This window comes from Falco naumanni, chromosome 1 (genome assembly GCF_017639655.2).
Source record: "Falco naumanni isolate bFalNau1 chromosome 1, bFalNau1.pat, whole genome shotgun sequence".
Classification (NCBI taxonomy): domain Eukaryota; kingdom Metazoa; phylum Chordata; class Aves; order Falconiformes; family Falconidae; genus Falco; species Falco naumanni.
Window position 1 is genome coordinate 52,144,442 of NC_054054.1, and position 24,015 is coordinate 52,168,456.

A 24,015-nucleotide genomic window follows, 5' to 3' on the forward strand; every position below is an offset into this window, starting at 1 on the left:
TTTTACAAATTATTTTAATTGGACCAGGTATACTTAGTGTGTTACTCAACAAATCACCAAACCCACTTACTACTTTTCTTAAAACTGTCTCCATTTCCCACATTCATGCAGTCCAGCTCTTCCCTGAGCTGCAAATCTGTCAAGTCTTACAAACTGCCAGGGCAGGAGATAACTGTAACTGTGGACCTCTGCACAAATGTTGAGTATTTTCTTTAACACATGCTGTACAGTAGTATGATTTTGAGCAGATAAACTCTGTAGCAAAAGTCGCACTCAGAAAATCAAATGTGGCTTTTGAAAATACTTTTCTTATTATTTAAAGAAAACACAGTATATAATCACTGTTAGGTTAAAATGCATCCTGATTCAGCACTGAGCTGTATTGCATTCCCTCCCATTGACTTCAAAATGAATAAGCTCAGCCTGGGTATTTGAGAATTCATCGCTGCTAAGACATATTCTGGCAGGTCAACACAAGCATTATTCATAGGCCTCGATTCAGGCTGTCATCTGAAATGAAAGAGAGCTTTTCTTTAAAAAGCTAAAATCCATCTTTAATTTGTTATCCTAGTAACTGTATCAAAAACTGTTTTAAAATAAATGTTAAAAACAAGAGCAAGCTGATAGCAATTGAAACAGTAAAATAGATCTGGAAGTGACTGCAGGGCCACCAAGTCCATGCTTCAGCTATTGCAGACAACCAGCTCGTATAATCTTTTTCATAAATGTATCAAGCTCTGTCTTAAAAGCAGCTAGTTTTATTTCTTTGGTTACTGCTATTGTACAGTTATTTGTATTTCTTCCAGTTTAAGTTACAGAATCATAGATTATATGCCAGAGGGGACCACTGTGATCATCAAGTTTGACCTCCTGTATAACATAATCTGTAGGTTTGCCCTGAAATCATTTAAGAAACCAGTGATTTTGCAGCCATGAGGTTATTGGGGAAAGGGCACAAGAGCCATGGTATCAGTGTTAGACTGATGGGATTAATCAGCTCATGTTAACATACTGATTATCATATAGTAAAGGGAAATGTTTCAAAAGAATATTCCAGTCTGAAATGTAAAGTGAAATCATTTGGACTTCCAGAGAGGTCATGGTTGAAATATCACAAAACTCTTTACTCAAAGCAGATGCTTATTAAGATTAATTTAGTGTGAAAAGTGAACCAGAATGCATATAAAAGACAATGCCTCCTCAATTATGTAATAGGACACCTCCTCATTATATTGCGTTCACTGAAGATGATAGTATTTTCCTAGGGGATGTATAACTACAGTTTGCCTAAGTCCCTCTCCCTCATTTTAGATTAAATATCAGAGCATGAAGCCAAGTGAACAGAAATAAGAGAACTCAAATAAACATCAATTTAAATGAAAAAGAAAAGGCCTGTTATGTATGTTTTCTAAGTATACGTGTTCAAAATAGAAAGTTACAATGATGCCAGAATACAAATACAAAGAAAAATTATCACCATTTAATATAAAAGAAAATACCTCTTTCCTAATTTGTACATGGATCAAAATGCAACACAATCTATAGATGTAAATATTCGTGCAACTTTTCACATAACTGGAACAACTTTTTCTTGCCACCTTTTCTCTTATTTTTCCTGTCTCTTTCTGTGAGCTCCCTCCAGTGTTCTCAAGGAAGTATTGAATCATTTCATTTTGGTATTTTCCATTTTTATCACAAGTACTATGATAAGAAAGATTGCGTTCATCTAACCTAAAATCATCTACTTCAAAACTAGGTGCCCAGTTTAAGCTGAAAGTCTAAGTCTGAACTAGACTGTAAAAATAGTCACTGCAAAAAAAAGATGCCTCTCACCCATCACAAGTCCTTAAAACAAATGGCACACTACGCTAAAAGAAGTACTGGCTGTAGAGGTGTCTAGAGAATGACTTGAGATTATATACCAACTTTGAGATTATTTAGAGTTAAGAAATAACAATTCTTTCCTTCTTTTCTCCTTAGGGGCTAACAAGTTTTTCTGCTCTAAACTGGAGGTTCATCAGTTGGAAAAGACAGATGACCAGGAAAGCCTGGACGCTGACTCTCAGTCATCAACATGCAAAGAATAAGTTGGCTCTAAGACGCTGTCAGGTAAGGTACATTCTGTATAGCAATAATAATGCCTTTGTACAAGTCCAAGCTGAAAGGCAAAGGGGATACAATTACACCCTGGCAGAAAGCATTCAGGGCACTGAATCCAGTATGCTGTGGACATGCTAGCCTGCTTGGAGCCAGCTCAGGGATCTCCATACAGTGCTGCTATGCAGGCTCTAAACATGTCATAAGTGCTCTAACAAGTATTTACATCAAGTTTAACTCCTGCTTCTACCAAAATAAGCAAGAATATAGCTAGACACTGTATTTTCTATGCCTCTTTCATGGATTTGTGGAGTTAATAAATTGAGCTGATACAAATGAGAATAAAGTTATTCTCTGTAAGGTTAGTCTGCCTGGTTTATTTCTGCTGGTTTGTTTCTTGGGTCTGGTCACTGACAGAATAAACCAATATAAGCTGGAGCTATTGCAGTCCCTTTCTACCCTTTCTTCCCCAAGGTATTTGTTCCCATCCTTTCCCTTGTACCCACACTCGTGCTTTGTGCAACTGGGCCGTGAAAAAGTTCAGGGAGGTTAGCTGCAATAAAACTAGGCAAATATTTTGAGAACATACATAAGCTTAATGTCATAAGCAATAGAACTAAAGAGAACTTAATTTTTAGTACTGCAGTGTCAATTAATTTGGTGTCTTTATGGTGCTTTATTTATTGCGAAAGCCGCTACAACAAGCCACTGTACTGCTACTCTGCGTGCTATTCAGCAGATAGCAAGCCATTGCCTAACCTCAGAAATGTCAGAATGAAGCTATGGAATTACTCCAGTCCTTTGTGGGTTTGGCAAAGACTTTGTAGGATCTCTAGTGATGTATGCTGGGCCTGATTCAAATCCCAACAATGGAAATGTCTTTGATTTGGCTTATAGTTATTTCTGACCCTATAAATGTGGGGAGCACTCAGGCATTAAGATATTGTTTCTTTGACATATTGGTCAGTCATTGCAGTTAACATCAAATGAGAAAGAATGAAAATCCCAGTTTGATTTTTCCTTTTACTTTGAAAGTACTCATAATAAGATAAATTCAGTGCCCATTCAACCATCATGGTTTGTTATGTACACACCACGATTTGAGTTTCTTATGAGAAAATTGAACAAAAATGGTCCATATTTCACAGTTCCCTTTCTTATACCATTGTCTGTAAATAACGTCAGACAGCTCTTTCCTTTTCCTCTTCCTTTAAAACATTTCTTTAAATAGGTTCTTCTTACATTTTAGTTTTGTACCCTTTTTGCATTTTTGTTCTAACCATCCTCTTGTAAGGGCCACCCCACCATCAATTCTGCATGTTGTTAACATGTAATCGATGGAAAAACACATTTAAATACAGTTCCTCTTCAATGCAAGATATTGGCATGCTCTGTACTGTATTCCATGACTGAAGATCATCTCGATATTTTATAACAGATTTTTTTCTTCTGCATTTTTATCAAGGGGTTGGAATTTGAGAGAGTAGCTACATTGGTTTCACTCCAAAACCCCTAAATCTTGAGAAATTAATTGAAGCTTGACTATGTTATGGGGAACTGTTGGGTCTGTGCTGCTTTTCAGTCTCATTGTAGGATGGTTCCTGAAAAAGTGTTCCTTTGCAACCTCTCTCCTACTCTTTTCACAGTGGACATATCAACAGTATTTTTCTTGGGGAATTTCTAAAGGATCTCTTGCAAATATGTACTTCTGGCTCTTCTTACTACCAATAACTTAAAGCCTGTGGGACAATGTGAACATCCCACATATACCATATTTATTCATATTTATTGCATATATATTTTCAAGCCAAATCCTTTTGCATCCAATATGCTAAGCAATGGTGTGCAAAATCCAGGTCTGTCTGGTTCGTGCTCATTGTATCCCATTTCTAAGGCCCCATAGGCTGACAGCCACATATGTAGTTGTTAGGGATATTAATTCTCTTCACTACCTATATTAAATTATAGATGTAAGAACTCTGCATTGAGATTCCTTTGTGTTGGCTGCTGCTCAATTTATAAGGGTTTGTCTACCCAGGGAAACTTGTGAGCACGTGTTGTTTTAAGTGCCTCTTAACATTCATCAGTGCCATTTAGAGTGTGCTCAAAGGGTTCACTTCATCTTGAATAGGTTTTTGCCTCATATATTTCCACAGTTCTTAAAATTCAGGTACATGGAATTGTCTGTGCCCTGCCCCAAGACCTTTGAGTCCTTTATTTATTTTACAAGCTCTTAACTTTTTTGTATTACATTTTGCTCCCAGCTTGAATTTATTGTAATATTTGAATTAGTAGAAATCTTATCTGCATCTCTTCTTCCACTTTTCATCTTTCCTCTAAGCTCATTACAATTCGCTTCTCATTTTTAAATTCCCATTCTTCTAACTGCCATCATTTGTCCAACGAAGACACTCTTCAGATAGCAGTATGTTAAACCATAGAATATGAAAGTCTGCAAATGTTGCAGGTCTAGCAGCAGAGAGACATGTGGGACTCTTGTATATGTAATGTAGAATTAGTCTGAGTACCTGCTCAACAATTTTTTTTGGAGGAAGGTCTAAAAACACTTTTAATAAAATATGAAATGTTTTACATGTAATATGCATGCTCCTGGAGACCAAAATATAACATTTTCAAGGCACATGAAGAATAACAGCTTGGGGTAGTGACAGTGCAAGCCTTCCTGTATTATCTTGCTAATATTTAGCGGCTGCTCTCAAAAACTACTTTACTGTTGAAAATTAGAAGGTAATCCAGCTGTTTCATCAACTATCTACTAAGATTATTCAAGTACATGGGGAAATAATGAATGTTGTCATAATTATTGTGTATAATTTTTGTTGTTGAAAAATTATCTCCATTTTTATTGCTCTTTCTTTTTGCCTGGTAGACAACACATGGCCTTGTTCACATATGTAGAGGCCAAGCTTTTTTTCAACTTCTTAGACAAATTTTGACTGATGTTGTTGAAGAACTGAGAAAGAACGGCTTGTGAGTCTCTGTGGTAGTGTTCACTACAGAATTCAGTAGACTGAACTTTTTTTCTGTAAGCTGCATTCTTTTCCTGCAGAGCTTCATAGAAGAAACCATCCAGTCTGCAAGCATCTAGGAGGGTATTGGAAGTTCTCAAAGGAGAGAGACTTTGAGCAAGCTAAAATCTCTTCAGCAAAATTTAAGACAAAGAACACTGTCTCTGTTGACTTCTTCCAGGCATATATGATGGCTGTGGGAAATGACTGCCACAGGTATTGCTGGCTGTATTTGTTCTAATTATGAGAGTCATAATCATGATATTTAGGTGTTAATGTCAGGGCAAAGCAAGGACCAGCTGCTTGCCCAGGGATAGGGAGCTGGCTGCAATGCCAGAGCCAGCAGAGCAAGGCCTCACCAATGCAGCCTGTCTTGCTGCCCCAGCGTGAGAGGGGCACCCCCAGCCCAAGGCATCGGGCACCCCCTGACATCAGCCCACAGGGAGGTCACCCAGAAGACGGGTGACTGGTTAGGGACAGTGAAGGCTGTTGGTGACCCCTGACACCCAAAACTCACTGAAATCAAGTGATATATAAACACCTTGAATGGGATTCAGATGTCTTTAGTAGTTAGGCTCATAACTGCCTTTGAGGAATCTGATCTAAGGCTTTGATTCTAGGCTTCCTCTTAGCTACCATTGCTTTGGATCCACTAGTTGGGCGCTATCCAAGTTAGATGGTAATCTGCTTAAAATACAGCAGGGTTATTAGTTGCACAAATACATTTGCTGTGACTACTGTTGCTGTTGGATCAGTCAAGAAGCATTAGTGATAAGGCCAAAACCCCCTAACACACACTATTCTATAAGATTCAGAGCTTTGTAGGATAAGCTGCAGGTTTACAATGTGAGTTGTGAGCTAAGAACTGAAGATTTTACCCTCAGAAGTCTGCTGCTTTGGAAAATAACATTTTTTTTGGTGCATTGGTTAAGTATATAACCCAAGTAACTCTTTTTTATAAAATCTTGACTATAAGGTAATTTTCTTCTGATGAAGACCTACAGTTTTCTTCCTCACTTGGAATTTCACACACAATGGAATTTTTACACACAATGTCCAAAGGCAGGGACAGTGTTTCCATTTATGTGAGGAAGAATTGGCACCTCTGAGAATTCTTGCATAACTTTCATAGTTCAAGCTTAATTGCCTCAAACACACACACACTTCTTTTATTATGTAATTCGGATAGCGTGTATCATGTTAGAATGTACACTACAACTAAAGAATGGGTTTATACATAATGTCTTTAATAATTAAACATGCTTCTGAACAATAAGAAAATCAAGTCATCATTTTTTCCCCTGAATTTCTATTGTTAGACATCATATATACAGATATATTTTAAGGCAGAATATATTTTACATGAGAGGTTTGTATTTTTAAAAATTATTTTTGGTGTAAATTTTGGTGTGATGGTCTAGTTTCAAGAGGAATAACAGAATGTTGACATTACTGCCAATTGGACTGGTTTCTAGCAGTCAATATTTGTTGCCACAGACAATGCAAGTTCCTATAGGTATGCAGTTCATACACGTTCTTTCCACAAAACTTTGTTTCATTGTACACAGTGACAATACTTCCTTTGTACAGGTTGTACTGTCTTCCAATCCTACTTTTAAATACCAAAGAAGTTTTCTTTACATATGTATAAAGTTTTTCCATTTACTGAAGATTTTAAGCCAATAAGTATGCATGCTATTGGCTTAAAAGTTTAAACAGTCATCAAATACCGCTCCTCCCCTTTTTATTTGTCTTGATTACAAACATGCACTATAAACAACTTGCCTTCCTTTTGATATTTTGTTCAGTTCACCACACTGCTATCACAAAGTTAGTCACTGGGTTTATGCCAGAAAAAATATAAAATGTATAAAATGGACCGCATGCACTTTTCCATTGCCATGCCAAATTAGGACCTTTGTAGCTGCAGCACACTGAAAAGATGTTCAGGAGCGTTATCCCTTTTGTTTACCTCTCACACTAAAGGAAATTACAATTTGAGGAGTTACCTGTTTTTGAATAGAGATGAACCTCACCGGCCCCTCTTTAGTGGGTATATTGATTGATAACCACAGGGAAACACTGACGCCTTTTTGCTGGCAGATTTGTCCAGGACATTTTACTGGACATGTCTATTAAGCAGGTACACCAAGACCTGATGGTCAGCATGCTGTCCTCACACTGCACACAAAACTTGTAGCCTGCAAATTCCTAATTCCTCCTCTTCCAGATATACTACTGCTAAGGCAGACTGAGTGCACAGGGTATGTGTTCTTACAGATTTACCTGCACTGCTTATGGTGGGACTGTAGTCCTTTGTGTGTGTTTTGGAATTTTACTCCAACCTGCAAATCTTAAATTTCAAGGTTAGTCTTTTTAGCAATTACAGGAAGCTCCAGCATGTACTATTGAAACCTATCTGCTCCAAAGTAAGCTTTAAACTTCCAAAACAAGGTGGCTGTGGAAGTGCAAATAACTACTGAGTAGATGCAGTTACTGTATACAGGAAGCTAGGATCAAGTTCAAATAAAAGCTCTGGGCACCAGTTCTTAGCAATTGATTTTAAAGCAGTTGTAATCTTCAAAGCTATCTATTTATCTCTACAGCAGAGGCCCTGGGTATTATATACCTAATGACTTAGACCATTTGAGCAACCTTCTTTCACATTAAAAAGGTACTTTAACTTTTTCCTTTGCCAGATTAACTGTTCAGTCCATTTCTGACAGATGAGATCAGCTCTATGGAATTTTAATACTATGTTTCTTTTTAAATGTGTCTCTGTTTATTTCCTTGTGCCCAAATGGAAGTTCTAAGACTGTTGAGGTTCAAAACTGACTGTGTAATATTACTTTTACTGTTTTGGGGTGTTTTTCAGTAACTACTGGTCACATACCTAAAGCACAAATAAATAAGTAAAAGTAGAAATAAAGACATGATCTTGTTCCCAAGAATTTCCAGCTAAGATCCTGATCCAGTAAAAGGGTTATGTGCTTAAGTGCATGTGCCATGTGTGGTTCTGTTGACCCCAATGGGAGTATTCACAATATTCACAGTGGTTTAGTATGTGTGTTCATCTTTGCAAAGTCGGGAGGTAAACAATAGAATGTCTGTTAAAATTTACTTTGCTTTAATGAACTGTGGTTTCTTTTTTCATCCAAAAATGTATAGAGTATTCCAGTTATTTTAAAGTACCTAAATTTCATTAAAAAATCAGTAAACTATAAGATCACATAGTCACCAATAAGTTGGTTTTTCTAAAAGCAGGAAGGGGAGGTGAAGTTCAAAATAACTTTCATATATCTATAGTTTGAATGTAAAGAAGGAGCACTCTAACAGCAAAAATCTGTAGATTCTTATCCAGTGCCCACTTAAATAGGAATACTTCAAGGGAGCGTAAATGTTAAATTCATTATATGTTGGAATAAGCTATACAGCTGAATATGCACAAACCCAGATAATTTTATCATCTACATTTTCAGGAGCATACTACCATGGGCTAAGCTGTGAATTTCTTATTTCTATTGGCAAGAAGTTACCTGTGCAAGTGCCTGTGAAATAATGTGTTTGCAGAGTGAGGCATTAGTTGCCATAAGGATGACAGAACCACAGCATATGAAAATTACCTTAACACATAGCATTGGTGAACATGTCTCAGAAGTGTCTCCAGGGAGTTTCAGACTGAGGGTATCAGTGTGACATTCCTGGAATTTTATTGTGTGTTTACTTTGGGTTTGGTAATGCAAAGAAAATGAAAATGACCAGTTTTAGGAAACATACCTGCAAGTACCTGATTTACTATGTGTAAATTCCACACAGCCCCGTTAAATGAGTCTTTTGCTAAAGTATCTTTATACTGAATTTCTTAATCTTGAAAGAGCAAAGGCATTTGGCTCAAAGTTCAGTTGAATACTGCTGGCATTCCTGGAATGAAAAGTTTAATTTCCATCATTGTCCACTTCTTTAATACCTTAAATATATTTTCACGGTAAATCCAGCACCGAGGACAGTGACTTAAAACAGTCTGTCCCTTTAATTAGAAATACAAATGTATGTACCACAATAAAAACACAATTTTAAATAGAATATTAATAACAAAGTATGAAAGAATACTAATCACAATATAACTATGAGGGAACCACTAACGTACAGCTAAGGCTGAATTGATGAGAATTGAACTGAAAGGAAAGTAGTAACCCACAAGGGAAGAAAGCAGGTACTCTGGAGTAGATAGGAAAAATAGTTGTGGTTCCAGCCCACGGGGGAGAGGCAGGGTTTTGAAACTGTGTTCTTTGGAGACTGTCTTGGGGAACGTGCTTCTGGTCAGTGAAAGGATAGTTAAAAACTGCATGGTATCTACTGGATCCCAGAGCATTAGATGCCATACATATATATATATATACACACACACATATATATGCATACATTTACGTTACATATATATGCACTTATATATGTGTGTAACATCACCACTGGTTATTGGGTCAAAAGTTTTCCCGTGTGCCACGCAGTTTCACAAAGCCAGCCCCCTGCAGGGCGCACGGCCGCGAAGCCCCCTTGCTCACACGGACTATCTCACACAGCTTCGTGCAGCATCCGCACGGCCACCAACCACGGCACCTAACACACCTCCCAGGTACGGGGGTGACACTGTCCCGGGCTGGGTGGCAGAGCAGAGGGCCTCGCCGGCCAGCTCCTCGGCAGGGAAGCAACCATGGCTGCATGCTCCAGGTGAACCACGCTGCTCCACCCATACAGCTCGGGGACACGGGACCAGGGGGCATACACGTGTCATCATTTCCCACGGGAATCTCACACCAGCGCCAATCCCACACCCCGGTGCAGACCTGCTAACATGTATCAGTAACTCCAGTTAACCTGTCTTTCCGTGGCTAAGTGGCCGATGTAAAATCTCGGAAGACGGCGTGTAACAGCACCACCTGGCGACACCTGCGACGGCGCCGTGGGGGGGGGGTGGTGTCTGGACGGCCAAGTTGGGCTGGAACGGCACCTGCGTTCCGCAGAGCCGCGGTGAGGCAGGAGGGGCCGCGCACAGCCCCGCGGCGGCGCGTACGCGGGAGGCGCCGGCCCCCGCTGGCAGCAGCCGCGCCCCGGCGGCGGGAGCCACGCGCTTCCCCCGAACTCGCGCCCCGGCTGCCCGGGCCCGGCGCTGCGCGCCCCACCGCGGCCCGGGCGGGCTCCGTGGGGGCTGACGACGAGCTCGGCCCCGCCGCCGCGCAGAGAAGGCGGCGTGGCGACGAGGCCTCCCCCGCCCGCCGGCCCACGCTGGGCGGAACGCGGCGGCCGGGGCCGCGTTGCGCGGGGAAGAGTGCGCGGCGGCACCGGGCGGCGGCGCAGGGCGCGGGTCGCCATGGCGGTGGACATCACCCTGCTCTTCAAGGCCAGCGTGAAGACGGTGAAGACCCGCAACAAGGCGCTGGGAGTGGCGGCGGGTGACAGCGCCAAGGACGAGCTGCTGAAGCGGAGCGCCGCCCGCTGCAAGAGCGACTTCACCAGCCGGGCCCGGGAGGTGGTGAGTGCGGCGGCGGGCACCCAGGCCCCGGGGGGAGGACAGGACGCGCGGCAGCCGGGCTCCCCGGCGCCCCCTCGTCAGCGGCTCCGCCCGGGCGCCGCCGCGGGCAGCCCGCCCCCCTCGCCCCCGCCTCGGGGCGGCCCGCCGCGTCCAGCTCTCCCCGGAGGCCCGGGGCGAGCGAGCGGGCCCCGGAGCCGCCCGCAAGCGACCCCAGGGCAGCTCTTTCCCACACGGATGTGGGCTGGGAGCGCCGGCAGCCCGGCGGCTGGTGTGGCGGCCGGGGGAGGCTCCGACCCGCCTGTCGCCCGCGGCCCCCTCGGCGCGGCCCGGCCCGGCCGGGGGTGAGCCGCTCGGCGGCCGGGGCAGGCAGGGACCCCCGGGGGCGGCGCTGGCCGCGGCCCTGCCTGCGGGGACCGGCGCTCCTGATCGCCCAGACCCGGGTGTCCCTGGGGGCTGTGCCGCGGCCGTGCCTGCGTTCACACGCCTGGTTCCTCATGCCGGTGCCACGTCAGAGGGCGCCTCCGTACGAGCGTAAGCGGCGGTAACGTTCCACCGAAGTCTTTAGTGTTGTTGTTTTCCCCTGTCACGCGGTATGGCTGTGAAGTGCCAGTTCTGTACAAATGGCACGTGAAAGGGTAATCGGAACATTTTAAGACTTGAAAAGGCAAGCACCGAGAAGTTGAGGAGTTACAGAGCTGTAGGCTTACGAGCATTAATTATAATCCTCAGTCATGCTGTAAAAGCGTTGCAGGTAAAAAGCAGGGGGAAAAGTCTGACACCAAGGCAGGGTTTGAATTATCACGTTTAATAAGGCGCTGGACCATATTTTGAAAAACTAGGGGAAAAAGACTTCTCAGTACACTTTTTGAGGAGATAGGCTTACAGAGCACATATACAAGTTTAGGCCTAAATGAAGAATGCACAAGTGACCTTGTTCGGTCATTTTCGAACTTGTGATTAATTTAGTTTTCAAGCACAGATATTAATGTCACATTTCTGTGCTCATTCTACTTTCCCCAGTTCTGAGAATGAGTACTTAAAAATTAATGTGTTTTATAACACTTGATGTTTGATGTTCAGTAACTCAGTGATTTCTTTGAGGCCTAAGCAGAGGGTAGCAAGTTGGGTACCTGTTAAATGAACATATAATCATTAACCATTACAAAAAGCTGATTTAAGTGATTTGTCAACTGCGAGTTCTGTGGTAGGGATCTATCTGCAGTGATCAGAACAGTCCACAAAACTACATTCAAGCATTCAAGATCTTTTTCCATGAGATCTATCTTCCCCGCACCCCCACCCCCCATCTCCTGATTTTGACTAAAGATATTCCACATTCTGCAGTGTTAGAGAGAACAGGTTCCTTCAGTCTTACCCCAGAACAGGGTGGACTTTTTAATTTTTAACACAAATTTTGTGTGAGTGAATTCCTAGAATTCTAAAAAGAATTGAAACTTTATCACAGGGCATCATGTTGACATTTATCTGCGTTGTCAACATGGCTGTAACTTTTAAATCGCTATTCAGAACTCTAGCACTTGGGCTGATGCTGAGGGCAGGTTGTTGCCCTCTAAGGGTTTAGCACTAGACAGTGTTTGGATGGTTTGCTGAAGTGTTTCACAGTTGTTTGTGGTAGCAGAGGGAGCAAGAGGAAACCAGAGGTTTTCTTAGGTTACATTCTAGATACTTTTATAGCCACAGACTTCTGGTCATTCCCTCTGAAGCTTTTTACCCCATTGCCACCAGTACTGTCTCTGTCTGCACTTTGGGTTCTCCTCAGTTTCAGTGTCTCTATTCCAAATAATTTACGACCTTAGACTAGGCTCACACCCACTTCTTCATCCTAGTCTGTTTTTCTTTCTTCCCTTCCTACCATCAACATTGCTTTTGCTTTCTACCAGTTCTGGTTTTCTTCCTTAAGGTCCAGTGGAGGGCTGTGAAGATGATTAGGGGACTGGAACATCTCCCTTATGAGGAAAGGCTGAGAGAGCTGCCCCTGTTAAGTCTGGAGAAGACTGGGAGGGGATTTTACCAATGTATTTGAATATTTTAAGGGCAAGTGTCAAGAGGCTGGGGCCAGGCGCTTTTCAGTGGTACCAAGTGACAGGACAAGGGGCAACAGGCACAAACTGAAACACGGGAAGTTCCATCTGAATATGAGGAAGAACTTATTTACTTTGGGGGTGACAGAGCACTGGAACAGGCTGTCCAGAGAAGTTGTAGAGCTGCCTTTTCTGAATATGTTCAAAAGCAATTCTGTGCCACCTGCTCTAGGTGAACCTGCTTTAGCAGGGGGTTGGACTAGATGATCTCCAGAGGCACCTTCCAACCCTGACTGTTCTGTCATTATGTTTGTACTCAAGCCTAGCCGCACCTTTATATTTTTATTGCCCAGCCATAGTCCTGTGTAGCGATGGCGTGCTATAGCTACGTCCTTTTCCTCCCACTGTAGTCCTTTGTTTTTCCCTATTCACAGCTACTGTTTCCTGCTGGCCCCTGTCTCCTTTTTGAGCTCCTTGTCATTTCTGAGTTTCCTTGGGGCACTGTCGTGGCAACAGAAAGAACGACAAAGATGTGGATAAAAGTATCTTCTTTAATTGCAGGAGCTTCAAGTGAAGTAAACACCTAATGGCAACGTGGATGAGCTGAACAGTCTGTCTGAGGGGGAGAATGGGTTTAATTAGTGGTACTTACATAAACAATGACTTTGGAGAAGAAGCCAAGGCTTAAAATGTGTGCTGAAGCAGGTCTGAACATGATCATCAACATGCTGATCAATGAGTAGGATTGAGAGGGAGCCAACAACCTGCTAGACCAGAGACCAGCATTTTAACGTATGAATAGAACGTTGAAACTGCAGCTAGAAGAATAAGCTTTGTGGTAAAATAAATTATTACTTTAATTGCTTGTTTCAGCCACATGCAGTTTGGTTTGATTGTATATGCCAAACTCTTTTTCAAATAATTTATCATAGCCTCACAATTAAAAATTTAGCTGCTTCTGCCAAGACCATGCAAATGTAGTCTTTGATACATTCATTAGTTCTTTAACATTTCTTTTTCAAAAAGCTCCCCCAAAGCTAGTGAATTCTTCTATGTCTATGTATAGGTCTTTTGTTTATTGTTTAAGAAACATAACAAATGGTTAACTAGTTTGTTTTTAAAACTTGTGAAAGATACTGGTCAGAATCCATATAGAATAACAGTGAAGACTCTGAAAAACCTACACCTAGTCACCACTTTCATTATGCTGTATTTGGTTCCAGAATGGAATAGTTCAGTTGGAAGTGACCCACAATGATCATCAAGTCCAGCTGCCTGACCAGTTCAGGGCTGACCAGAAGCTAAAGCAAGTTGTTAAGGGCATTGTCCAAATGCCTCTTAAACATTGACAGGCTTGGGGCATCAACCACCTCTCTAGGAAGCCTGTTCCAGTGTTTGGCCACCCTCTTGCTAAAGAAATGCTTCCCAATGTAGAGTTGAAACCTTCTCTGGCCCAGCTCTAAACCATTTCCGCATGTCCTATCATTGGGTAATAGGGAGAAGAGATCAGCACTTCCTTCTCCACCTCCCCTCCTCATGATGCTGTAGAGAGCAATGAGGTCACCTCTCAGCCTCCTTTTCTCCAAACTAGACAAACACCAAGTCCTTAGTTGAAGATCTCCATTTGACATGCAAATATTGGAATACATAGGCAGTCTACACACAGACCTGCTCCTTTCATTATTATATTCTGGGTGGGTTTGCCTAGCTTCTTGCAGGCAGAGATGTGCTGACACAGCTGTGCTCCAAGCTGCGGGAGCAGTAGCCGGCCCTGGTCCAAACAGACGGCAGCACAGCTGGAGTGTGGGCTGGGCAGGCACTCAGCTGTGCCTGTAGCAGCCACACAGCTGTAGGATCAGAATTCTTCTTTCTAGCCCATCCCACCGAGGTTTTATATCACATTATTAATGTGTTTTGAGCACTTGGCTGAACTGTATTAAGTGATGTAACTCTCTTGTCATACATAGCGTATTTTCTTCCTTCTTTTTCCCCTGAAGAACTATGAGTTTTGCAATAGGATCTGATGAGGACTTTGGGAATGTTTGCTTTTTTTATTTTTTTGTCTTCTTCATAAGACAGACTCTAAGGGTCTTTAAGAAGAAAGATTGAAGGTCCATGGCATGTGGAGAAGAGGCTGGCAAAGTTGGAATAGTTCTTATTTTCTGTTGAATTTCAATTTTCTTTCCTACGAAGGCTCTGTGTCTGCACAGTGAGCTTCTGAAAATTTGTGGTGGAGTTTCATTGCACCTGGGAGATACGTTTATAAAGTCCTGCTTTACATTCTCAAAATTAACGTGATTTTTTTAGATGAATTAAAGTAGGCACAGAGAATGTGGAATGTAAGAGCTTTGACTTGCCTCAATGTTGTGTAGAGAAACTGGTTCAGAAGGGGGAGGATATATTTTGTGTGCTCTTGTAATTTCCGTTAGTCACAAACCATGCTCCAACATTCTGTATTAATTTGTATTTTTTCAAAGCTGACTTTTATGCTCAGGTGTACTGTATTGCTGCAGTCTGCGCAGAGCTGATGAAAGTATTTTTGTTTGAGATTAATTTGGTAACACAAGGATGTTTTGAGGTTATCTCAAACCATTGTACTGTTCGTTGTAGAGGCTGCTGTTGCTGGTGATACTGTTAAATTGTGACAACTGATCTGTTTGCCTATGGATGCTCTTCTAAATCAAAGACAAATGTTAATGGCCATGAACTTTTGAAAGGATTTTCTTTGCTCCAGCGTTGACCCATCACTGTTTATTTGGTTTGGGTTTTTTGGTCTGTCAGCTGCATTGTACAACCATTGGGTTGTCTGATATGTAATGAAAAATGACTAATGCTGTATGTATGGTGAAGTTTTTGGCATCTCTCCACCTGTTCACCAGTTGCATATTGACTAGGACCAAGTAAGAAATGATTGTTGAGGGATTCCCTACAACAAAGCTATAGTAACAGTGACAGACTTTCCATTGCTTGCAATTCATAGAAGACTGTCAGGATTCATTATGTATATGTTAGAGCTTTTTGGTCAATTAAAACAAAAGCAGCATTTTTTTTTTTCCCTTAAACTTTTACAGTGACACGGCTATTTAAATTGTAGTATACAGTGATACACAAGCTTGTGTTTCAGCTTGTGCAGACTTACCTAGCTCTGGTGGGTTGACCCTGGCTGGACACCAGGTGCCCACCAGAGCGGCTGTGTCACTGCCTGCCTCAGCTGGGCAGGGGGGAGGAAATACAGTGAAAGGCCCGTGGGTCAAGGTAAGGGCAGGGAGAGATCACTTGCTAATTGCTGTTATGAGCAAAACAGACTCGACTTGGGGAAAATTTAATTTATTGCCAATCATATTAGAATAATGAGTAAACAAAACCAAATCTTAAACCACCTTCCCCCACCCCACCCTGTGTTCCTGGGCTCAGCCTCACTCCCGATGTCTCTCCCTGCTCCTCCCGAGCAGCGCAGGGGACCGGGAATGGGGCTGGGGTCGGTCCCTCACAGCTGCCCCTGCCGCCCCTTCCCCCCAGGGGGAGGGTCCCCACACGCTGCCCCTGCCCCAGCCCGGCCCCCCCCGGGGGCGCAGCCTCCTTGGGCACCCCCTGCCCCGGCCTGGGGCCCTCCCCGGGCGGCCGGTGGGTCCCTGCTCCCCGCGGGCTCCATGGGCTGAGGGCACAGCCGGCCGCGCCGCGGCCTTCACCGCGGGCTGGGGGGGAACCTCTGCTCCGGCGCCTGGAGCCCCTCCGGCCCTGCCTGCACCCACCGGGTGTCTGCGGGGCTGCTGCTCGCACACCTGCTCACTCCTCTCTTCTACTGCATTTTTTTTGTGCAAAATTTCCGCGCCCCCCCCCCCCCCCCCCCTTCTTAAATTTGCTATCCCAGAGGCACTGCCACTGTCACTGATGGGCTCAGCCTTGCCCAGCGGCGGGTCCATCCTGGAGCCGGCTGGCGTTGGCTCTGTCAGACATAGGTAAAGCTTCTAGCAACTTCTCACAGAAGCCACCCTGCAGCCCCCCCCAGCCTTGCCACACAAACCATTAGTTTTTTGGTAAGGTATCAGATTGGAGATTAAGGTGAGTTAATGTGCTAAGTGATTGAAGAATGTTAGGGATTAGAGCAAAAATATTTTTAAAAAATTGTGTGTGAAGTAAGTGTTCAGTCACAAACATAAGCAGTTCAGCTATAGCATAGGCCCAGTTTATGTGACATTTGTTCAGAGATTCACTGTGGTCTTAAACCTGCAGTTTCGGACATTTTCAAAGATGATCAGTTTTGAAGGGTGTTTGGGACTTGAACTTCTGTTTTAGGACAATCTTAGGAAATCTGACTAAGCCTTTCTTGTTACTTTTTTATGACAAGTAAGAGCTATTGGGAATATCATCTGTCAAATAATGCTTCTTTCTTAGTTATTTGAAAATATGGAAGTAATGAGAATTTTTTATCATTGCTGACTGTCCAGTATGTGTTGGAGAAACGGAATCAGGGCTGACACAGCTTATTGACAGAAATAAACATAAATTAATGACCAAGCAGAATTTCATGGTGGGCTTGACTGCAGCCATGAATGAAAATTTGTGTTTTGCAAGGGAGATTCTCTTCTTCTTTAAGGCTTTGGAAAAAGCTAAAAAATTAAGTGTTGGAGCATAATTCTTCAAAAGCAATACGAGACATATCTGAAAACATATCCTTGAGAATGGAAAATTTGAAAGGTTAAATGCAAAATTTCAGAATGATCAAATGTCAGTGTTTGAAGCTGTTGAACGCATAAGGATGCCAGATTCATGAGGCTACAACATCTGTTATTCATATAAATTCTGTGTATGGATTCTGTAGAATGATTAACTGATTCTTAAAAAAAATTGGTATGATAGGCCAATAGTCACATCAAAAATATGTTCAGCTGCTCTGTACAAATATGTAACGAGGAGGAAAAATCCCCACATAAAACTTGACTCTGAAACTCGGTCTTATGAAAGCCAGAACAAATGACATGGAATATAAATTTTGAGCAAACCTTTTAATTGCAAGGCCACCTGACTTTCATAGTGTACTGCTCTGGGTACTCATAGGTTAGCAGTGGGTTTTTTGATTTGCTTTTTTGTTGTTGTGGTTGTTTTGTTTGTTTGTTTTTAATTTCACATATTCTTAGTAAAACAGCTTTTCATGCATACCTGCCTAAGTCCAACGTATCTCATTGTTTGGATGCAGCCCATGGGATAATTCAAAATAGCATTGCTATTAGAAGAGGTGGAGAGCTGATGTTTTGTCTTTGGTCCCAAACATGGGATCTTCCTGCACATCTTGGCAGTTTTGTATTTAGAATATTCTCATAGGAGAAGAAAGGGGTAGGTGTGTTTGTGTACGGTGTTCACAGTGGCTTAATCATTGCCACTGTCGCTGCATTAATAAAGCCTAAAAAAAGCGTGGGGAATGCCCAAACCAGTAGCTGGGTCCCCCAGACTGACCATATAGGACCAGCTTGAACAGCATAACATAATTATTGACATAGCAAAATTGAAAATGGGTGGTTTTAAACGTACATGCTTTCTGATCCCTTTCAGACTATTCAGGATTGTTTGAAGAGGTACTAAGAATTAAATTCAGCCACTGAAATTGTGTACCAGGTCTGGTTACAGTATATAATCAGTAGCTAGTACACAGCACTAATAAAGGCAAGTCTGCACAGTCACTGGAAAAATTCTAGGGGTTTACAAATCAAAAAATGTTTGGAAAACATTAGTAGATTATTAGATCTGGACTTCAAACAGAGAATTCCTTGTGCTTATTACGTTTTAGTATCATAAGAAAAAGGAGTCGGCTTGCAGATTGGGAGGTCACAAGCTTTTCCACTGCCTACTTTCAGATGAATAGTAGCTTTGGTAGTAGACTGGTACTGATCTGCTGATGCAGGGAGTAACACGGTCCCTGTTCAAAAAGTAAAAGTTATATGAAAATAAAAATTCCAAGTATTAAATGTTTTATCGGAATATGACAAAAATTACTATGCTGCTGGTTCTGAGTCAGGTTCAGGTTGGTGTCTCCAGAACATATCAAATTATATCTAAGCTTTTTAAAAGACCAAGAAATATTCAAAATAGTGAAATAGCCAGCTTGCTATATTAACTTTTTATAAGATGGGACATGTATTTGATAGGTCTAGAATAGACCTGAATGGGGATTAATCTGAAAAATTCCATATCTGAGAGTGGTACTGTTGAAGTCCATGGCAGAACACAAGCAGTGCATCAGACTGCATAGTCACGTAGTAAACTTACTTCTGTTGTTGTTGAGTAGCTGGTACTAACCAGTGCTATGAGGGAAGTGGCTAGAAGTGGTTAAAATGGTATGCTTTAGTGTTTTTGGTTTTATACTCAAACTAAAAAATTATAACCTGATTTACTAAGCTTAGTTTATACAATCATTTTGACTCTAATGATTACATAAGAATAACTCCTGTGAGAGAATATTTGGATGCAAGGGAAATATATACTGCTTATGGTATAGCCAATTATAGTCTTTATTAGAAATTAACGACTGTGCCAAATTTTGGACAGCAAATGATATTTCAGTTCACTTCTTAACTTTTAATGAGAGGTAAGTTCTAATAAATTGGGCCCATAGCTGAGGTCATTAGAATTAATTTTGACTTCTTCCATGTACAGTTATGAACAGTCACTTTTTTCCTCAAAGTTCATCGATGGTGCTGCATGTTGTACTCATTTACATGCATGTGGGTTTCCTTCCCCCATGTTCTAGGCAGAAAATACAATTCTAAATTATACTTTTCAAATGGGGATTTACAGTATACTGCTTTCTTAATATTTCAGGTTTATCTCTTCCCCTCTGCAAATTATGGTTAATGTTAGGTTTTTATTATGAGCATTTATTGTTTTTACTCCTCATTTCCTTTATCCTTTTTAGAGAAGAAATTTAGCCTGAGAGATGGAAAGGAAAGAAGTTGATAATCGTAATTAGTAGAGGAGAAATACATAAAAAGACTCTTTAAGGCAATAGCAGAGGCAAGACTGTTTTTAAAAATTTTTAGAAGATTTTTGGAGACGAGTGAAATGCTGACCTTGTTTAATGCAATAGGATTAAATACCAAATCCCTAATGTTCCCCATGTGATGCTTTGGGTTTTAGCAAAACTCACATCTGTAACAGTGGTGAGCATGTAGGTTGGTCTTGGGGGAAGAGTTATGAACTCTTACATTTTGGGAAATGTCTGTGCAAATGTCTGTTGCTGTCCCCCCTGCTTTGTTTGTTTGTTTTAAAGTACATTCTTAACTCCATGGGAATTATTTTCTGAACATAACTGAACAGCAGGATTGAAAGTTGGCTTGAGAGACGACTTTCCTTAGTTGCCTATTAATTTTGTTTTGAGTAACTGAACCTCATGCGGTGCTTGAGGAGTCCAGAAGTCTCTAAGGCTGAAATTCCTGTTTTGAGGATGTTGTGTTCCTCCTCACCTCACCTCCTTCCAGGTTGTGGGAGGTTCTTCCCTGACTTACAGTTGTTGGAGGAATTGTTATATCATGTAGCTGGTCACTACATACTCTTTCCTGACTATGGTTGTCCATTAAACTGACACCTCCTGTGAGTTCTTGGTTTGTCATCTTGCCACAAAACATAAAATTTGTTGAAGTTTGTGGTGCATATGGAAGCAGAAGAAAGCTGAGGTTTATCATATTTAGCCTCCTTTTCTCAAGCATAGGTTATATCGGTATGACATCTGAAGAAGGAGAAAGGTGGGCTAGGGGCAGCGTGGTGGGTCCTGTGGCATCTGAAAAGCTGCAGAGATGCAATGGAACAGAAAGACTGTTAACAAAGTGAGCAGGCTTAGCTGGAAGAAAATAGAATGATGTAGGTTGCAGAATAGACAATCTTAACATGAGAGGTAGAAATATGCATAAAAAAGAAAAAGAATTAATACCAGTGAATGATACGGAGGTTATGATAGACTACATCTAACTAGGAAAGAAAGGAAGGGAAATGGAAGAAGGAAGAGTGAGAGTGAAACTTAATACTTACACGTTAGTGAATTTAATCGCTGCATTCATGCTTTTTATTGTTTCTCTGAGTTCTTCATCAAAAGATTTTGGAGCAAGAACAGCTTATTATTTTGAGTACTTTGATACACTAGAAGCCTTGAGCTCTGTATTTATATTTTTTTAAAACATAATCTCTTATTTGGGACAGAAATGAACATAAAAATAAACAGACTTAAAAGAATATCAATGTGATTTGTTAGAGATTTAACTGTTGGCATTTATTTTTCCAGGTGTTAGCAGTGAGGCCAAAACAAAGCTGATTTTTTCTGGAAGTTAGTAAATTTAAGGTTCCGATACTCCTCCTCCCTCTCATTTTTGAAAACAGGACAAGTTTGGTGGAGAGAAGAACTTACCTGTGACTCTTCCCAGCATCCTGCAGTTCTCATTTTCTGTGTGGATGCTGTTTCCTGCTTGATAAGTTAGGTAAAAGGGCTGTTCTTGTACACTTGAAAAGTACTATTTTTGTTAGCTTCTGCTAAATCTAGACTTGGACTAAGATGTTTTCTTCTCTGTGGCAATTAGCAAACAGAATTTCTGAGTGATCACACGTTACAGCATTGAGATCTGAAGTATATCGGAATATTAATAAAATGTGGAAAAATTGTAATTTAGGATGTGATCAGCAAAAAAAAGTTTAAACCTAATTTCAGAGAACAGCTATTTCAAAGCATAAAGATTTTGCAGATTCTCACAAAAATCAATTACCAATCATTGCTTTCAGTGGGTAGCACTGACACATGTTCTTGCTAATTGGGGCTGGGTTTGGTCATCATGGTTAGTTATTGCTGTAACGCTGAGCTGATTCCTTGTGATTTTTGGTAATGAGTGGATTAAGTTTCTGTGTGTGTCACCACAGACAAAAGGATATAATTTTACAGTGCAAGGTTATGTAATTATATGCTCTGTCTTTGAAATATATTTTTCAGACGGGCAAATATTAAAACCTAGTATGATAGCTTCAGCAGTGAAAGCAATTAAAGGGTGAAAACTGGAGCTATGAATAATTTCCAGCAGTTTTGGGAAAATGTTCTTTAGTGTTGAAAATATTACATGTTATAATTGCATAGAATTTTAAATGATGGGTACTTTCTTGAAAAGAAAGGTTTCCTGACTTCAGGGTGGTGTGGCAAAGCTTTCTGTCTGCCAAAAAAAGATATTTTATTGGTCATCAGGTACTAGCCTTAAGGTGTTTGTTGTCCCTTTTTACCTTTTCATTCTGACTCTGCCTTTCCTTTTCATGGAGGGTGGTGAGAGCAATAGAGAAGTGGATGTACTGCATCTGCTCAAATTTAAATCTCTTCCATTTATGTAGGTATTGTCCAGCATTTGAAAAACAAAACAAACAAACCAAAACCCAGATACAGTTAAATGTAATCCTGCTTCTTTTCAGTCCTTGCTTTTCCATTATTAATACACTGCTTGACTGGATATTTCCTTTTTTAGTTGAATTTTAAACAACTTTGAATGTGGCTGTAATCTCACTGATTCTGAATTGAATATTTCATTTCTGTAGTACAAGATGCAACCTCTCCCTGCCTCGGTTGGGTAGCAAATATGAAATGGGTTTCAAGTGAATATCAGTGGAGGTTCTGTGAGGATATCCAGAAGCTCTTAAATGTTATGAGGTTCTGTGGTTGAAAATAAGAGAAAGGGTCTTGGTTTGACTGATAAATTTAATAGATCTCTAATATGGAGTGGAATTCTAATTAGAATTCTAATATAGTCATTCAGTGTTGTGGGTTTTTTTTTACGGAAAAAAAAATCCTCAAATGTTTAGACCAGGTGAAAGTAAAATATCACTACATTTAGAAGATCAGAAATAATCCTGCTGCAGGATTTGTGAGGGTTTCTGGAGTAAATTACATACCTAGGGCCTGGCAGGTAAAAGAGGAGCTGAGAATGGACCACCAGCTTGCACAGCAGCCCACCATGGATGTGGGGGGGACTCCTCATGCACTGGCTCCATGGCAGCAGTGTGCGGGGGACTGCCAAGTAGTCAAGAGTCCTCAGCCTCCAGAGAAGGGAAAAGTCGCTTAAAGGGGAAGGAAGACAGGGGAGTTTTTCAGCAGTGTGCTGAAACCAAGGTGTTCTAAGGAGCACTGGTATTTTGGGGAGGAAAATATGCTTTGTGAGTTCTGAGTTGTTCTAGAAGTGTTGCATCATCTGCTGGTTTTCAGATTTACATGTGTAAAATATAGATGCAATTGCATCATGGTTTTTTGTTGGGTTTTTGTTTGTGGGTGGTTTTTTCTCCTATTTTCAGGTGGTTTGGATGTTCTTACGAAGTAGAAAATTTTGAATTTCCATTTTTTTTGAGATATCTTTTACAGAAATTCCAGCTTTCCTTTGAGATGTTTTGGCTGAGCTAATGGTCTCATTTCCACCCCCACCTATCTCCATTTTAATTTTTTTCTTGCCTTTACTCTTGCTCTTTCCTGGAAAAGAAGCAAAACATTGTGTGAGATGTAGAGGAACATACTGCTTACTCTTACAACACTTTATGTATAACTTAAGGCATGTTATACATTATATCTGTCCTTTTTATAATGAGTTCATTTATATTAAAAATAAATGGTGATAGCAAAATGACGTGTGAAAGACAAACATGTAATGGTGATGAAAACCATTTAATGATTAGTAGGGAGGCAAATATTTACTGAAAATAAAAACCATGTCTGAAGGCTCTAATGCTGACTTTTGGAAACAGTACCATGTTGTGGTATTTGCAATACTGTATGTCCTGTACAGTAGATATTGTTGAAAATTGCTTGGGAACTGGAGCTTGCAATTGTAAGCTTGGAATGTCCTGCAGATAATTAAGTTGTGGTCAGGCTTTAGAAAAATAAAAAGTTCTCGAACTATGATTTTATAAACATGTTACAATAACATTTCTTTATATTTAACAGTTTTTTTTATAGAAAGCTGATACTCTCATGAGGCATTTGCTAAAGGTAAAACATCAAGAAAGAAAAAATATTAAATTAAAACTTCACTTAGGATGTTGACAGTTGGCTTGTAATATTAAACAGATGTGTGTGTTCTTGGGGTATTCTTTCAGAACTTTGTTGCATACCCATTTTCAAGTGACAGCTACAAATTTTTGATTAATTTTAAATTCTGCTTTCTTCAGTTGTCTTTGTTCTGTATTATTTTCTTCAGGTCGATTCAGCTGGACAGTGTGATGTATACTGTAGTTTCTGCTGTGATACTAAAGTGAAAGTGATCCTTTCTGTAGGCTTAAATTAAGTCATAGCTCATTCAGCTATATAGAAAACTTA

General features: G+C 41.0%; 1 protein-coding gene across 2 annotated transcripts in view; it reads left to right on the top strand.

Annotated features, from left to right (window-relative positions):
- Positions 1-10,108: 10,108 nt before the first annotated feature.
- The window catches only part of STX18 (syntaxin 18), a 70,453-nt gene continuing 56,546 nt past the window's right edge, over positions 10,109-24,015 (top strand). Inside the window, exon 1 of one of the 2 annotated variants that reach the window (XM_040593914.1) lies at positions 10,109-10,656. In XM_040593914.1, coding sequence (XP_040449848.1) covers positions 10,495-10,656 — 162 coding nt within the window. In that variant the 5' untranslated portion in view covers positions 10,109-10,494. The remainder of the gene's footprint in view (positions 10,657-24,015) is intronic. The other variant, XM_040593905.1, reaches the window with a different exon arrangement.